The sequence below is a fragment of the Brassica oleracea genome, chromosome C3 (assembly GCF_000695525.1).
Source record: "Brassica oleracea var. oleracea cultivar TO1000 chromosome C3, BOL, whole genome shotgun sequence".
In the NCBI taxonomy this organism is placed as follows: Eukaryota; Viridiplantae; Streptophyta; class Magnoliopsida; order Brassicales; family Brassicaceae; genus Brassica; species Brassica oleracea.
This window is the reverse complement of record NC_027750.1, coordinates 50,975,311-50,992,549: the sequence shown is the minus strand read 5'-3', so window position 1 is coordinate 50,992,549 and position 17,239 is coordinate 50,975,311. Positions and strand designations below refer to the sequence as shown.

The following is a 17,239-nucleotide window of genomic DNA, read 5'->3' as shown; positions in this document are numbered from 1 at the left end:
TTTTTTTTTTTTTTTTGGTTTAACAGGATCCAGGTAATGAGATATATCGCAAGGCCTTGGATGTTGCAATAAGGGTACTATTTCAACTTCTCATTTTCAGAGTCAATCTTGGTGTCATAACATTATCTCTCTGTATGTATGTTTGTTTTCTGATCTCTGTGTTTTCACTTCTCAATAGGGCCCGGAAATACGAATGGAGCTAAAACAGAATGGAATGATGCAGCAGGCACTAGGTGGAGGAGGAGGAGGTCCCTCAGCTTCATCAAATGCTAGCGTAATTTATCACTTTGTTTTGTTGAGTTCTTTACTGTATTTTTAGCAAGTTGTTGAGAAGTTAAAGCAGAAAGTGAAAGAAGCTCTCATATAATATTTTTTTTGTATGGTTCGTTCTTTGCTTTTGCAGGGCAGTAAGAAGATCAAGAAGAAGAAGAACAATGACTTCAGGTACGATGTATGCGGTTGGATCATTCTAGCATGTGGGATTGTGCTTGGGTTGGCATGGCAAAAGCCCTTGGCCCTCCACCACCTCGTGCTAGATAAAACCCTTAGTAGTGTGACTGGCATTCCACAAGTTTGCCGACCAGATCATGTACACCTCCATAGAATTGTTTTTCTTTACTTAGTTATTAGTATGTATGTTTATTGATTTTGGATTTTCCTGGCATCTTAATGCTTTTGTGTTTTGTGGCTCAAAAACACAAAGGTGTACATGAACTATATATGAGTTTTCTTATTTATATAAGATAAATGAATAGAGAAGTGGAGCTCTAGAGAGGTCAAGAGTAGTTTTTTTTTTCCTTTGCAACTGATTAATCAAATCTTCTGGCAAATAAAAACTTACGATTTTGCTGTCACAATCACGTATGAATGTTGGGGAGTTCGTCAATGATTATATGAATATATAATAAATCATATGCAAATGAATAGTTGGGTAAATGAATCTTATTGAAGTTTTGACAATAAAATGAATTTTATTAAAAATTCGACCAAAAAAAATGGATCTTGTTAAAATTTATGTATTGGTTTTTACCAAAAAGAGATTATGTATTGGTCATAGGTGGGAGAGCTTGTTTTATATTTTCTGAAAGAGAGTTGGAGTTGGTTCTAAGATTAAAGACCACAAAGTTGTGGCTTCTATTACAAGAGAGGGCCCAGACTCTTGAGAAAAAGAAACTCTTGGACTATAATTTAATCTTTGTTGGGATACAAGCAGTTGAAATATCAAATATCTTCTGATCTGATGATTCAGAAAGCTCTTCTTGATGAATTATTACATAATCTCAAAATTTGAAGATAGAGAAGCTCTTCTATAAGGATGTTGATAGCTACCGAGTTTTACCACTACTCTTTTAAATGGAACTGAAGGTGTTTTTAAATTTCACGGATTGAAAAAAGCAGTAATCCTAATAATGTGCAAGTCTTTTTGGTCAAAAAGTGTGTAATCATAAAGATGAAAATATTATTTTCAACCAAGTTACTGTATACGTAACAATATCTCTGTTAGATTTGAGAAACCTACGATGTGAATGTCCTTAAAGAATCCATATTGGGAGTTTCTCTAGTAGTCTCTCAATATTAAAATAATCAAAACGAATAAAAAAGAAAATAGAACATAGAAAATGAAATGACAGTTTCTTCTTGCAATGATAAGAGACTCAAAATATAAGTAGTCATCTGTGACAAAGAAAAAACATATAAGTAGTCATATTTCTTTTGTATTTAAATTTTAATTACATAATAGAACTATACTAGTATTAAATAGATGAGATACACATTTGAGAGACTATACCAATGCTCTTAGAGCATGATTAACGGAGGTTCTTAGGGGTGGAGTTCTTGTCATAATTTAAGAACCGATTCTTAACTTTAACAAAGAAAAAGTTTAAGAACCGGTTCTTAACATTTTTCTTTATTAAAGTTAAGAACCGGTTCTTAAATTACGGTAAGAACCCCACCCTAAAAACCTCCATTAATCATGGTCTTAGAGCATGTTTATCCGGGGTCCTTAGTGAGGTTTTTAGTGCGTGGACCCCCACAAAACCCTTAAGTATCGGTTACAAAAATTACTAATTAAAAACCGATTTTAGTGAGTTTATTACACTGTTCGCGGACCCCACTGACTCGTGGCGGTCCGCGATTGGTTTGCTTTTTAATTTTTTTTTTAGACAAAAAAACCTAAGAAAGTTAGGGATAAACATGCTCTTAGTATCTTGTGAAGGTAGTCTACTTATGGTATTGATTATAATTACATAATTGAGGATGACAAAAAAAAAAAATTACATAATTGAGATTATTAGGAAAGAAGAAAAAGTGGAAGGTGAGGTGAGGGATGGGGTTATCGTGAATGTTTAATCTAGAAATTAGGTTAAGTGGCACTGTTGGCCAACTAAAAGCATCCTCAAATATACTCAATAATGACACTCTTCTTCTATTGGTTTAAGGAAATACAAAATTCTTCAAGTAAACAATGATTCTAACTTGCTTACAAAGTCATAACCACGCAAGATATTAGCAATAAAAACCCTACCAAAATCCATCATTTCCTACACTCACACACGCTAATATCACCATTAGATTAATCGTATACCATACGTACACACACATACAAGAGAAAAAAGAGAGATGAAAGATCGGATTGAGCGTTTTGTGGTATTGCCGTTTTCGTTGGGGTGCTCGACGCAATCCAGCGTCGCCGTGGCTGCTAGTCATCAACACAAGAAACCAAACCAACTCATCGAGAGTACTCTTAACTAACCTTCGTCCCACACGACCTCGTGTTCTCGTTCTCCTTTTCAGTTTTCTGATTCTTTTTCTTTTGTCGTTTTTTTGGTTTTATAAGGAAAAGAAAAAAGTGGCTTGTTTATAAAAGAAGAGACAAAGTTAGAGAACAATGGTGCCAATATCTCGGATGGTATCTACAAACTTGTTCGAAGCTTCAAGAGTTTTTCTCACTTCTTCATAAGTACGTCCTCTTTTACTACTATCTTCTTCTTTTTCTGTGCAAACATTTCTTAAAAAATTAAATTTTGAATTTGATACTACTTTTCAAGTAAAGAAAACCATTTTCAAAAGAAGAGTAGAATAGTAGATTTTTTTATTCCCAATATTTCTAGTTATTTCTTTTATCCTGTAATCTAAAATAATGTGTAAGAAACACAACAAAATAGACTAGCTATTCTTTTGTGTTAAAAAAAAAAGACTAGCTATTCCTTGACATTGATGATGTTGGAGCAAAATTTATGCGTTAGACAATCATATAGCAATGAGTTAAGCTTATGTAGGAGGTGCTTCACCACTAAGGCACTAATATGGGTTTTATTTTTTTTTAACACATTGATATATATATATGATGTTACATGGGTTTCAACTTTCAACCTCGTTTTCGATATATCCATAGTTTAGTTACATTTACAAATAACCAAAGGTAAGAGTAAACACAACTAGTAAAATTTAGTGTAACTATAGTCTTTAAGATTCTTAAGCAAGAAAACAAGAAGGATTCTTTGGAATATAAACAATACACCAGTTACGAAGAAAGTACATTGTCATGTGTGGTTTATACGGCAAAAAAATGAATGATAATAGATTGATTCATATTTATGAATATATGGGAGGCATTCATCATCAGCCTGCATTAATTCGTCTCTGTATATGAGCAGGATACGAAGAGGAGAGGGAGGCGGAGATGGAGATAGGGCTTCCAACGGACGTGAAACACTTAAGCCACATCGGAGTTGATGGAACCATGACCACTTTTGACTTTTGTTCTACCTCCTCCTCCTCATCTTTTCCATTCTCCCCTTTCCATCTCACTGCCGTATGATTTAACTTTTGCATTCCTAAAGCTTTAAATCAACTTCACCATGATTTACTGTATATATGGATTGCGATAGAGAAAACTTTCGGCTATAAAAATAAAATAAACTCAATTCTAATATAAATGAATGTGTGTTGGTATGTTCTTTTGCCAAAAAAAGATTTTAAAATTTGGGATCATATATACTTTTAGAGAATGGCTTACACGACATACACATTCATTCACATGTGCAAAAACATTTTTTTTTGTAACAATGCAAAAACATTTCTAATGTCAGAAACATGTCGTAAATGGTAACCATGAAATTGAATTAGTGAAATAAAAATAGATGGAATAATACGAATGGAATCAGTAAAAAAATAGAATATATTCATTTCATTCGGTGTTCAATTTTTTTTTTAATTATCAAAATTGTAAAAGTATTTTTCTTTGTATTTTTTGAAATTGTTGTAAAATTTATGGAATAAGTATTTCATTTCATTCAAGTTAACTGATAAAAAAATAAAATAAATAGAATAAATCATTAATTTTCAAAAAAAAAATGAAGCAGTCTACATCATTCCATTCTGAAATTATGGGGAATTCTCCTAAATAGACAATTTTCAAGTTTTGATCATAAAAATAGACCACAAGGAGGAAAATGATCAAAATGTTTCATTTAATAAATAAAAGGACCCTAATACCCTAAATATATAAAAAAATTAAAAAATTAAAAAAAAAATTTAAAAATAAACTTTTTTTTGTAGTTTTAGATTATATGTTTTCAAATTCGAACTTTTTTATAAAATTTTATTTTAAATTTTTTTTTTTCAAATTTTCTTTTTGTAATTCGAAAATACTTTTTGAAACTATTTTTAAAATTTTTATTTTCAAATTTTTAATATTTATATTTTATTTTATAAAACTTTAAATCTTAATCCTAAATTTCCACCCCTTAACTCTAGACCCTAAAATTTGGATTAGTTAACTCTAGAGGTATAATTGTATATTTACATCTTTAATGAAACATTTTGGTCATTTTGATCTTTAGAGTCTATGAGGGTGATTGGTAAGTGTTGTGAGTGTTTTCCACAACTTATTTTTTTTTCTACATTCATTTTAGTTTACCAATCATGCTTTAAGAAAAAAGATTTAAAACGACAGCCATAAAAACTAAAATAGGAAACAAAATAGCTTTGAAATTCAATTTTTCTAGAGCTTTATATTTAGTGCTCTGGAAATAATTAATCTACAGTTACGGTAATAAAATCTACAACTATTATTCTAAAGCGAGAAAATAAAAAGCACAATACTTACCAATCATCCTCTATATTTGTGACATAAATTTTTTTAGTGTAATCCTAAGTATTTCCCCGGAAGTAATCCAGTATTACCAGACAATTATACACCAATCCAAAACCGAAAGCAAAAAGTAAACTAAAAACACACAAATAATAAAAAAAGCAAAGCAAAACAGTAACAGTGAGAATAATAAATGAAAAAATAATAATGAAGGAGCATGAGGAAGAAGAAAGTTATCGGGAGTCCCCTGAACCAGCTCATTCCGTTCCCCCGAGGCGATTACACTGTCGCTGTTAGTCAAAACGCTTCTTCTCCGATCGGCGACCTCCGACGATTTCTTCGGCGGTCTCTTACTGTCTGTTTTCTACTTCAGGTTTGTCTTCTCTTACTCTTACTCTCCCCCTCCATATCCTTTTTTTCTGTTGAGATTTGGGGTTTTCATATTTTACAACTAAAGCTTTATGCTTCTGCCCGGAGAGAGCGATCGATTCGGAGTTCAATTAGTGAAAATCATCATAGAGTTTCTGACTAGTCTAATTGGATTGTAGGCATCGGTAACTTTCTCTCCCTTCGTTCGTTGGCTTTTGGGGACCATTTGGAAAACCCTAGCTAAAAGGGAGAGGGGGACAGTGATTGGGGATCAAAAACCTAACTTGTTGTCAAATCTTTTATTAGCTCTTGCAGGATAGTTCCTCATCATGACTGAGATTGTTGCCGTTTTTTCATTGACATCATTTATATGACGTATATAGCCTTTGGGGTTTTAGTTAGGAACCTTCTGAAAAGTATAATTGAAGAATGTGGTTAGGTAAAAAATTTACATTTTGTGTGTTTCTTGACAAGTTGCTGATGGAAACAGACGAGAAAAGGTTAGAAAAAGGAATACACTTTCTCTTGCCTCTTTTGTTTGTCTGGGTCTGAAACATAGAAAGCTCTTTCTCTTTCGCTGACGTTAACTGATAAATAGTTGATTAGCTGTGTGTGGTTCTTGAGATTTTGAAGGGCATTGTCTATTAAGGTAGCTGATGATATACAGATTGTCTAGGCTTCTCTTGTTTAGGCTTTTGTTTCTATTTACTATCCCGGTTTCTGAAAACTTGTAGGATTTGTTGCTCTGGCTTTAGTGGTGTGTGGGTCTATATGAAAACAACCCACATCTTCAATGGACTGCAACATGGCATCTCCTACGTGGGACTGGGATCATTTGATCATGTCCAATCCCTCAGAGACTGAAGGCGAAGGAATTGAATCTATGTTTCCCTGTTTCGATGGCCTCGAGAAAGTCAGTAGCGGCTCTCCCTCCGGTTTCTGGCACTCGCAGTCGACCTCAACCAACTCTTCCTCTCCCAAAGTCAAGCAAACCAACCTTGCGTCGGAAAGTTCCCCTGGCGATTCTTGCAGCAACGTGGATTCTGTCTATGTGAAGGCTTCCACAGCTGCTGAATCTGATCTTTGTTTGGAGCTAGGAAAGCAGACATACTCTGAAGAATTTTGGTGTAGCGACAATAATGACCTTTCAGCCGTTTCTATGAATGCTCGTAAGAAACAGAGCATGCAAGTCCCGCGTTGCCAAATTGATGGATGTGAGCTGGATCTCTCATCTGCTAAGGATTATCATCGCAAGCATAGAGTCTGCGATAACCATTCAAAGTCCCCGAAAGTTACTGTGGGTGGCTTGGAACGTCGGTTCTGCCAACAGTGTAGCAGGTAAAAGCCATGATTATAGTTCTGGCTGGTGGGTTATGTTCATGTCCTCGTTTTATTCGTAAGCTGCATCCTCTTTACATGCCTTATGGTTTTACGGTAGAGAATTGAATGTGTAATTCTGATTTATAGGTTGCATGCCGTCTCTGAATTTGATGAGAAGAAACGAAGCTGCCGCAAACGTCTTACGCATCATAACGCGAGGCGTCGCAAGCTGCCAGGAATGTTTCCATTGAATCCAGAGAGGGTTTGCAGTAAGAATCTACAACCCAACTTGACTTATTTCACAGAGACACATACACAACTTTGAATTCAGGGAACTCTAGTGTGAAATGTTTAACTCCTGCCAGATCGAAGACAGCATACAAATATGTTGTGGGATGAGTTGTCTCTAAACACGAAATCTGAAGAAACGTTTACACAGATAGAAAGCGGCTTTACTTTGAGCTTCCAGAGGGGCCATGGCCGCCCTGATGAGCAGGTGGTTGCTGGTAGCAGCCGCTCTCTCTCTCCGTATCAAACCTCTGGCGGGTTCCAACTTCCCAGCAAAGGTTTGATATTTTCACTTCTAGAATGGTCATTTTGCAATTGTAGATCTCTGGCGTTGGAACTTATATATATATATATATATATATATATGTTTTGGAAGGTGTAGGAGAATACTCAGGAGGTCTCAATGAATCGCAAGATTTCTACAGTGCTCTCTCTCTTCTGTCAACGTCTTCGGATTCACGTGGGACCAAACACAATCCCATGGTCGAGTCACAGCCAATACATGGCACTTTCCCTACTCATTTTATGTAAATGCGTAAGGAATGCGTAAGTCACTCCTCCATGAGAAAGTCAGGTTGCATCCAGTGGAGTTTCTTTTCAAATAAAAATAAGAATGTGTAACGTTCATTGTTCAAGCTTAAACCCTGTACACTGTTAACTCCGGTTCCCTCTACATTTCCAAACTTATTTAAGTCAACTTCTTCTTGGATTCTGTTGTATGTCAACTTCGGTTATTTGATCAGACATGTCTAGTGTTTTATAGCTGTGGTGGTTTCGATGAATGATGCATCTTGTAACAAATTTTTTGAGGTTGCTAAGATAAGAGTGGGAGTAGCTGAAATGTCAAAGTCCACTAGAGACATACAAAAGCCCCAACCAGCCTACTATCCATGGCAGCATAAACTAAGTTTTGATTTTAACTAAAATCAAAATTAACTGATATTTTTACACTTAAGAGTTTGATAACAGTGATGCATCTCCACGAAATTGGTTGTGTAGGTGAGGACATATATACTTGGCAAAGTTATAAGAGGCATATGTTTATATATTATTCACTGTTCAGATGACTTTCCATTATGATGAGAAAGACAGTTTGCGGCAGCTTCTTTCTTCTCAGAGACGGCAATGCAACCTTAAAATAACAAAAAGATATCAGTTCTCACTTCTCAGTAGTCAGTACTCAGTACTAAGACGATGATTAATCCGGGGTTTTTGTTTTTTAATTTCCGCTAAAAAATTCCATCCTAAAAAATTCCGGGTTAATGATGGTCTAACTTTTCAGTAAAAACTCAATAGGCACTGTGCACTTAAAATAGAATGCAACATAAAGAATTAAACGAGGCTATTATTGCCACGTAGACATCGCACGTCTCTGTACCCAATCAGAATGGGCTGTGACAACATGCGCTGTGAGAATAGCAATTTTCGATCCACAAAACCCTTTTTTTTTTAGGTTTGTGAAGGTAAAGTTGAGACGAGGACGACCATACATACCAACTCGAACGGAAATAAAAAAAAATTAAATCGAAAGAAAAATTTTCTTCGAGATCGCGATCTTCTTTCTCCCTGATCCCATTCAAATCTTCTCTTCTCCGGCGTAATCATGGTATACTTCCTCTAAAGTCAACCCTCCCTTTTTGTTAAATCTGCGCAGCTTCTTCTTCTTGTTCTCTTTGTTGCTCCGATCTGCCAGATCTGATCCACGAGCTTAACTATCAATGTTTGAAATCTGAATCACGCAAAGATTGTTTTCAATTAGCTAAATGGAGATCCTAATTTCGAATCGGATTAGCTGAATTTCTTTTACTCTTTGTTTTGTTGTGGTGTTAGGATGTTCGATCTCCTGCTCCCGTTCCCATCGGATCTCGGCGGCGTGATAACAAGTGGTCATCTCGGTGGGGTCCTGACGATAAAGAGAAAGAAACCAAGGAGAAGGAGGAGCCTGAAACTCAATCTGTGCTTGGCAGCAGCCTCCGTGCTACTGACTCTGACGCTCGTGATAAATGGAGGCCACGTCATCGGATGGAGCAGCTCCAGTCCGGTGGACCTAATTCTTATCGTGCTGCGCCTGGGTTTGGACTCGATAAAGGACGAAGTGAGGGTCCTACTTTAGGGTTCGCCGTTGGCCGAGGAAGGGCGAGGGGTACTTGGTCTACTTTCTTTGGCGCTGGAGGATTCTTGAGAAACGAAAGGGTCCCTGGTAAACCTGCGCCTATGTGTCGGTATGTGAGAGGGAAGTTGCTTGACTTGTATAGAAACCAGAAGCCTGATAGGATGCCTATTGATATGGAGGATGTTGACTCTGTAACTCAAGTGGCTTTGATCGAACCTCTTGCTTTTATCGCACCTGATGTTGAAGAAGAGGTATGGTTTTCACTGAGAACTTGCTTTGCTTCTTATTTCTAACTAATTTTCTATTGTTGGTTGTTATCTGTCTATTAGGAAAGCCTTAAGGGTATATGGAAAGGAAGGATCACTGGTAGCGAAGCTCACACTTCACCTGGGGACGAATCATTAGCTGAGAAGAGTCTGGGTATGTGTAATCTTGTTATTCGTTGCTTTGCTTCTATCTTTCCAACTAGCGTAGTATAATGAATGCTTCTGTGACTTGATTCAGGTGAGACGAAAGTGGATGGTTCTTTGCTAGGGGTTGTGAGTGGTGACAGTGGTTCCATGCATAATAGTAATTCAGGTATGTGTGAATAATAGGTGCTAAACGGTTCTTCTAATTCATGTATTTTTAGCTTTCTTTGGTGTCTGATGGCATTTAGTGTTCTATATATTCTGACCCAAATCCAAATAACTGTTGCTGTAGGATTACTTGGTAGTCATGGTGGAGGTCTGTGGGGTGCTTCTGAAAGTGATAAAGTTTCTCATGGAAGTCCTGAGGCAGTTAGATCTGCATTTACTAAATCTTCTATGTTGGATGCGGGTGAACCCCTTGTTGAGCAAGATTATACGGGAAAGCTGCAGCAACCTGATATTGAAGTGAATCACTCCGAAGGGACTCTGCCACCTGAGGAGTTTATGTTCTCGTACATTGATCCTCAAGGAGTAATACAGGGACCGTTCATTGGATCTGACATTATTTCATGGTTTGAGCAAGGGTTTTTTGGGACTGATCTACAGGTCTGCTTGGCAACTGCTCCAGAAGGGACTCCTTTTCAAGATCTAGGTAGTGTCATGTCATATTTAAAGGCGGAAAGTATGCATGCCCATATCAATGATCAGATCAGCGAGCTAGAAGAGACTAGTCGAAAAGCAAATTCGGGGATTGGTTTATCATTTGCACCCGTAGCAGAATCTAATGGTTCAGCCTCTGGTCACGATAATTTTCAAATGAACTCTAAATCAGAAGCTTATGTGAAACCACCACATGTTGATGACCGAAGTTTCTTGGACTATTCTGTTCAAGATGAAGGTTTGTTATTCTACTGACCTTTTCTCACTTGTGTGCATTTGTGTGGGTTTTTTGTATACTAAACATACTTTTTGTATTTTTTTTTCTTATTCAGAAATCGTATTCCCAGGAAGAGCTGGAGTTTCTGGTTATGGATCGGCAAAATCCTCTACAAGTATGCATGATGCTTTAATGGGAGTTTCTGGCCACTCTGCTGTTCCTGTTGAATCAGCGAAAGTTGCTACTCAAAATCAGAATGAGAACAAGCTGCATCCGTTTGGTGTGTTGTGGTCTGAGTTAGAGAGCAGCAGTACACCAGTTGATCTTTTGCCTAACAGGTCGTATGATACAGGACATGACCATAAGTATCTTGATCAAGGTCAGGATTTGGATCATTTATTAACTCTCCAATTGCAGCAGCAGCAGCAGCAGCAACAAAAGATTCAGTTGGAGCAGCAGCAGAAGATTCAGTTGCAACAACGTCAACTAGATCAAGAGTATCAATTACAACAGAAGCTCTTACAGGAGCAACAACAGTCCCATGCTCGGAATTTACATTTTCAACAGATTCTTCAAGGACAGACTCCTGATTCAAGGATTGGGCAGTCACATGACTTCCCTCGATTCAACAATGTTGATCAGATGTTATTAGAGCAGCAACTAATGGATGAATTGCAGAGTTCTGGCCATAGATCACAAAATTTTACACCGTACATGGAGCAGCTTGCCGCTGGAAATTTTGGGCAGTTACCACATGAAGGTCATCAAAACGAGCTACTACTTGAACAGCTACTTTCCGAACAAATGCAATCTCAATACAGACAGATGCGTTCTCAACATGGACACATGCAATCTGAACCGTTACGGTCTTTGGAGTACCAGCTACTGCAGCAAGACCAGCTCATGCGATTGGCAAATGGAGGGAGGCAAAATACAGTATTGGAGGAACTGAGACATATTGACCCTCAACATGGACAATTGCAGTCTGAACCAATACGGTCTTTGGAGTACCAAATGATGCAGCAAGAGCAGCTCATGCTATTGGCAAATAGAGCGAGGCACAATACGTTATTGGAGGAACATAGACATATTGATCCTCTATGGCCATCCAACCGTAATGATCAGCTTCTAGGAGCTCATCCGGGGATCCACCGTTCACACTCTTCTGCGGGATTTAGACCAGTAGACTTCCATCAACAGCAGCAGAGGCCACCCTTTGAGGATCACTTTAGTCATCTTGAGCGGAACCTTTCATATCAGCAACAACTTAATCAGGAATTATTCGAGCAAGGTCTACCCTTTGAGCGATCTACATCGTTACCCAGAAATACATCGGGGCTGAATCTGGATGCAGGAAGAGGTCTTAACCTCTCTGAGTTGCGGGATGCCCAGATGCAATCTTCTGGTAGATTAGGAAATTCTACTCCGGGTTTCAGTCATCAGAATCCCCATACACAATTAGGCGAACCTCATTTTTCAGAAATGGAACCAAGGAAAGAACGCTGGCATGGAGCAGATACACAGCTAGCTGGTGGCTGGGCTGAAACTCAGTTTCATAGACCAAATACTGAAGCTGACCATCATAAAATGAGGTCAGAAATGAGGAGAGTGGGCGAAGATTCCAACTCATGGATGGTAGATGGACATACAGATGAAAAGTCAAAACAGCTATTTATGGAGTTGCTTCACCAGAGGCCTGGTCATCAACCTCTCGAGTCACCAAGCATGAATCGTGGGGAACCCTATGACATGATGGCTGCTTCAGGCTTCGGCTTTGCAGACCATGGTGGTAGACAAAACGCTTCATCTTCTTTTGGGTCGCACGCATCTTCTGATGAACATGTAAACGGATTACCAGGAGATGGGAACTATATGGGATCGTTGCAGCGTAATAATTCATTGCTTTCTGGAAGTATCGATGGTGGAAGAAAAAATGAAACTAAAGACTTCAGTAATATGCTTGGTATGAGCAAAGACGCGAATGACATCAGAACGTGGAACAATGCACCACCAAAAAAGGAAGGAGCGGGATTGATGTCATTTGAAGCACAAGACAGAATGGGAAAGCAAGCAGTAATGGACTCCTTGTTTCAAGGGGAGGTTCCTGTTGCTACGCTTGGCAGACAGTCTTCTTCCAGTATCTCTGGTATGTATCTTCCAGAGTTTAGATTTCGTTTTCCCTGAATATATCATGTTTTTTTTTGTTATGGGGGGCTTATGTTGATATTTTCTTTCTGCAGGGTCATACAGTGACAACTTGGTTGGAGAAGTTAGAAAGGATAGGTAATTTTGTACTCTAACGTTTAGCAACCGTAGATTAGGTAAGTAGTAAATCGCCATGTGAGGTCTTATAATTGATTAAATGTTCTTTTATTGTTGTAGGTTGGTAGTTCCATCACACGGGCAGGTATCAGTTTTGTTAAAAAGGCCTCCCTCATCGCACTCGTCATCACCGCATGAGGGATTGCTCGAGCAGATGTCCGATGGAGCTAACAGAACAGCAGTGGGAAACAAAGGGTCAAAGGCGTCGTTCAGTGAGATGTTGAAGAATAGCAGTAGCAGTAGCAGCATGAAGAAAGTGGCAGCAGAGCCATCTTCTGATCCAAACGAAGGAAACAAAGGCGGTGGTGGGAAGAAGAAAGGCAAGAAAGGGAGGCAGCTTGATCCAGCTCTTCTCGGTTTCAAAGTCACTAGCAATCGTCTTATGGGTGAAATTCACCGCGCTGATGACTTTTAGTCAATTCTGATACCCTGAGATCCCATTCAAGCGTTTCTTCTTCTCTGGCGTAACATGGTATAATTCGATCTTTGCATATAAGTAAACCCTTCTTATGTTTTTGTTTCTCTGTGATTTTTGATGGGCAATGATTTTCTCTTTGTTTGAAATATGAATCACGTGAACATTGTTTCTATTAGCTAGATGAGTCCTAATAATATCTTTACAAAATCACTTATTTTTCGAAATTTGAATCGGATTAGCTTACTTATATCTGCATTATTGTGGATTGTTTACTTGATTTTGTTTTTGTTGAGTGTGAATGAATACTTGAACGGGATGAACCATTACTAACTACAATCATGGTGGATCCGGGATATGATATTGATTGATTCTGTGTTGATTTTGTTATTGCAGAAAACTTACAAAGCTGACTCGCAGACAGGAAAGTGGAGAAGTTTGACAACGTTTATAAAGAAAGGTTTTGTTCCTGAGACCACTACGTGTACGTTTATGTGCATCTCTTTTAGATAACCTGTAAGGAACCATGGTCTGGAATCTGAATCATTCCAGTATACAATGTGTATGTTACAGCTCTCTTCCAGCTCATGAGGACTGCAGCTAGCGGAGATACGGCATAAACCGAATCACATTCAAGCTAGAAGAATCAAGTTTAGAAATGAATCATTCTTCTGTCTTTCTCTTCTTTTACTGTAGAATGCAACTTTATGTTTACTTGTGCATGCTAAATAGTATTTTCTACAAGTTATCTTATCTTCAAGTTATCTCCAAAACCCTGAACGCCTAAAACTAGCTGTCTCTGATAGGCATGGGACGGATCGGGTATCCGGGCAATTTTAAGGTATCCGGATCTTTATCCGATGGATCCATAATTTTACTATCCTTATCCGGATCCGGGGTTCTCGGATATCCGGGTGTCGGATATCCGGATGTCTGATATCCTTTTAAAAATTGTAATATCCGGATCCGGATTTGGATCTTTAAAAAAATAAAAAAAAATATTAATATATAAAAAAATATTAACAATAATTTAAAAATAAAAATATATATAATATTTTTAATTATTTCTATGTATAATATTACAAAATTTACATGAAATATATATATACTATTATAAAAATGAAAATATATGAAATAAAATTATTTTTTATATATATTACTATTTTTGAAATAAATATTTATAAAACTTACGGATCCGGATATCCGGACTAAAAAAATCAAGATATCCGGATCCGGCTTTGACAGATCCAACATTTTACTATCCGGATCCAGATTCGGTCCCTCCGGATATCCAGATTTTCGAATCAGATCGGATCCGGATCGAATCCGGATCTCGGATAAAAGTCCCAGACCTAATCTCTGATGCAAAAAATAATTAAGCATACATGCAATACTATAGCAACTACTCCAAGTTTCAAATAACAAAAACCAACTACTTGAAGTCCAAATAACATAACAAAAACATGAGAATAATGAGTTAGTTGTACAGCATTAAAGGTAATTATTATGGGAGTAAGCAATGGGCATAAAGGATGACCCAACAAACATTGAATATACTAGCGAAGATAGGATTCGAGTAGAGCCGACAGCATTAAAGGTAATTATTATGGGAGTAAGCAATTGGCATAAAGGATGACCCAACAAACATCGAATATACTAGCGAAGATAGGATTAGAGTAGATGCCGAATTAACAATTGGAATGCTCAGAAAAATCATTTACCTAAGCAACAACCATCGCCTTAATTACAAAAGTGATTCAACGTTACTACTCACCAGAGCAATCGAAGAAACAACGATTAAAGAAGAAACAAGCCCATTTGTTTTCATAATATGGGACAGTACTTTCATCAAATGCTCAATATATCATCATCTAATGTGTGAGCTATTTAGGAAAACACAGTTCGAAGTTAAACTTGGAAAACCACATACATGCGCAATCTGCGGAACCAAAGACGAAGAACCAGAGGATGAAGTAATTGAAGAATAAGACATGACTGAGGAACCAATAATTGAAGACACAATCAACAAAATGTAGACGTCCGACAATAATCACGTGAAAAATGTAAACCTAATATAGCTATCTACATAAATAAAGTGGAAAAATAAGATTCCACACGAAGCGAAGTGAAAATAAAAATCGAACAACTTTTGTTTTAAAGTGTTGAGAAAACTTTTCTCTAAAAAACTTTAACCGTTGAAGGCTTAAACTTTCTGAATAGCAGTTTTTCACTTAAAAAAATTCATAAAACAAATTAAAAACATCCGAGAATCAAAAAATTTCAATCAAATTCAGGCGACCATTGCAACCACCAAAAATCCAACCGTATGCAACCAACGATACGGCATAAACCTAATCACGTTCAAGCTAGAAGAATCAAGTTTAGAAATGAATCATTCTTCTGTCTTTACACTTTTTTCTCTTCTTTTACTGTAGAATGCAACTTTCTGTTTACTTGTGCATGTTAATGTAATAAAATAGTATTTTCTACAAGTTATCATATCTTCATGTTAGTTCGCTTGGTACGACCCACACGCAGTTGATACTCTATATACAAGGAGTAAGTGTAGTTTCCCCTAGATCTCGTCAAGTCTTATGAGTTATGAGGTTGATTATTCACAGCTTTAAGGAGTTCTGACCAGGTGCAGAGAGATTAGAGGGAAGCATGTGCGCACGTGGCATAATACTCGGGATCGTTGGCCGAGAAATCAGATACGATTTTTGTTCGATTTTTAGTTATCACTAGATCTCTTCTCCGTGCGTATATATTTAAATTTGTTACGTTATCATTTTTAACTTAAATTAACTAATTTTAAAATTTGTTTTTTATTTTTTATTTTAGTTTGAATTAAGTATTTTTATTATATGTAACACAATTAAGTAATAAAATATGAAGAACCAAGTCCGAGATTTTAGAGTTTTGTAAAAAATATAATTATGTATAAAACATAAATTCTCTTATTTTAAAAGATCAGAATCTCATCTCGAATAAATTCACGAAAATAAAAAATACTCGAATAACCTACTTAAAATATAAAACCCTCTTTTAAAAAAAAGCGTACGTAATCATATTTTTTACGTGTAATAGTTGAAAACTGATAATTGAAATTATATGTTTTAAGTTTTATATAGCTTTCAAATTATTTGTTATAAAAAATCGAAATTCTTTTCAAATTTAAAATAAAAATAGTTTCAATTTGTAAAATATAATGAAACAAATTCAAAATAATTCGAAAAATATTCATGAAGTAGCAATTTACAAAAGTTTGATCAAATTTTGTAAGTCAGTGTATATATATTTTCTTATCAAAGTAACTTTTTAAATTCACAAACTCTACACAATTTTATCTCCCAATAAGCCTCATCTTTATAGTAGACTTCTTATTCACTCTAATCATGCTTTCTTGCTCACTAACACGTAGACATCACTTATGTTTTTTAATTTATTTTCTATATATTTAAATTGCTTAGCAAAGATTGAAAGACAGAAGTTGAGTTTTAGATTTTATATAGAAGTAGAAATCTAAAGAAAACAATGATAGAATAGTTTAAAATGTAAATAAATCTAAGTATCAAGTCTTGTGAGAAAGAGAATAACAATCTGAATGATGCATGAATTAGAATCACTCTTTGCTGCATGGTTTTGCATGATCTCTTATTTGCCTTTTGAAATGCTTTATGTAATCAATTGATTTGTTGAAGTAGAAATTTATTGCTGGTGATGAACGGAGCAGTAGTTTGTCTGGAAAATATTGGATATTATTGTTATGTTGATAAAAAAAATTTAGATATGTATTATTTTTTGATGTGTTTAGTAAAATTATTTACCTTGGAAAAGTTTAGGAATTATGCTTGTGATGATGACAACTTTAAATTTCATATCCTTCTTGCTTTGTAGGATGATAAAATCTGCTGCTTGCTTGTCGCATAGTATGAGTTTAACAATTGTCGACCTAAGATAGAGATGTATGTATGAAGATAATTATTATTTCGTTTTTAACTATTGTGTTAGACTTACCTGTTCAGCC

The 17,239-nt window shown here is 36.3% G+C and overlaps 3 protein-coding genes and 1 pseudogene across 5 annotated transcripts; all 4 read left to right on the top strand.

Moving 5' to 3' along the window:
- The window catches only part of LOC106330852, a 1,588-nt pseudogene extending 829 nt beyond the window's left edge, over window positions 1-759 (top strand).
- Window positions 760-2,499: 1,740 nt separating this feature from the next.
- LOC106333306 (CRIB domain-containing protein RIC2-like) lies at window positions 2,500-4,171 on the top strand. Its single transcript, XM_013771769.1, has 3 exons — window positions 2,500-2,740; window positions 2,840-2,962; window positions 3,660-4,171. The coding sequence occupies exons 1-3, from the start codon at window positions 2,623-2,625 to the stop codon at window positions 3,821-3,823; spliced, it is 405 nt and encodes a 134-aa protein (XP_013627223.1). The 5' UTR covers window positions 2,500-2,622; the 3' UTR covers window positions 3,824-4,171.
- A 696-nt stretch (window positions 4,172-4,867) lies between these two features.
- On the top strand, window positions 4,868-7,837 carry LOC106329242 (squamosa promoter-binding-like protein 10). Of its 2 annotated transcripts, none has more exons than XM_013767867.1 (5): window positions 4,868-6,116; window positions 6,202-6,805; window positions 6,935-7,056; window positions 7,153-7,353; window positions 7,452-7,837. In XM_013767867.1, exons 2-5 carry the CDS (start codon window positions 6,261-6,263, stop codon window positions 7,604-7,606), a joined length of 1,023 nt encoding a protein of 340 aa, XP_013623321.1. In that variant the 5' UTR covers window positions 4,868-6,116; window positions 6,202-6,260; the 3' UTR covers window positions 7,607-7,837. The 2 variants fall into 2 exon arrangements, with proteins under 2 accessions (XP_013623321.1, XP_013623320.1); XM_013767866.1 differs by having other exon boundaries at window positions 4,870-5,471.
- A 712-nt stretch (window positions 7,838-8,549) lies between these two features.
- LOC106331578 lies at window positions 8,550-13,987 on the top strand. 2 transcript variants are annotated; one of them, XM_013769963.1, is made up of 10 exons: window positions 8,550-8,681; window positions 8,906-9,439; window positions 9,518-9,608; window positions 9,693-9,767; window positions 9,891-10,496; window positions 10,591-12,621; window positions 12,716-12,758; window positions 12,858-13,269; window positions 13,609-13,696; window positions 13,786-13,987. In XM_013769963.1, the coding sequence occupies exons 1-8, from the start codon at window positions 8,679-8,681 to the stop codon at window positions 13,210-13,212; spliced, it is 3,738 nt and encodes a 1,245-aa protein (XP_013625417.1). In that variant the 5' UTR covers window positions 8,550-8,678; the 3' UTR covers window positions 13,213-13,269; window positions 13,609-13,696; window positions 13,786-13,987. The 2 variants fall into 2 exon arrangements, with proteins under 2 accessions (XP_013625417.1, XP_013625418.1); XM_013769964.1 differs by having other exon boundaries at window positions 13,609-13,672; window positions 13,786-13,965.
- The last annotated feature ends 3,252 nt before the right edge of the window (window positions 13,988-17,239 follow it).

Bases quoted from the DNA above. Each gene is read 5' to 3' on its own strand.
- LOC106329242 (XM_013767867.1), top strand. From the start codon at position 6,261: ATGGACTGCAACATGGCATCTCCTACGTGGGACTGGGATCATTTGATC. The intron at 7,057-7,152 runs GTAAGAATCTAC...AACTCCTGCCAG, and splicing joins GAATCCAGAGAGGGTTTGCA to ATCGAAGACAGCATACAAAT. The intron at 7,354-7,451 runs GTTTGATATTTT...ATGTTTTGGAAG, and splicing joins GTTCCAACTTCCCAGCAAAG to GTGTAGGAGAATACTCAGGA.
- LOC106331578 (XM_013769963.1), top strand. The intron at 9,768-9,890 runs GTATGTGTGAAT...CTGTTGCTGTAG, and splicing joins CATGCATAATAGTAATTCAG to GATTACTTGGTAGTCATGGT. The intron at 12,622-12,715 runs GTATGTATCTTC...TTCTTTCTGCAG, and splicing joins GTCTTCTTCCAGTATCTCTG to GGTCATACAGTGACAACTTG.
- LOC106333306 (XM_013771769.1), top strand. From the start codon at position 2,623: ATGAAAGATCGGATTGAGCGTTTTGTGGTATTGCCGTTTTCGTTGGGG. The intron at 2,741-2,839 runs GTACTCTTAACT...TGGTTTTATAAG, and splicing joins ACCAAACCAACTCATCGAGA to GAAAAGAAAAAAGTGGCTTG. The intron at 2,963-3,659 runs GTACGTCCTCTT...GTATATGAGCAG, and splicing joins TTTTTCTCACTTCTTCATAA to GATACGAAGAGGAGAGGGAG.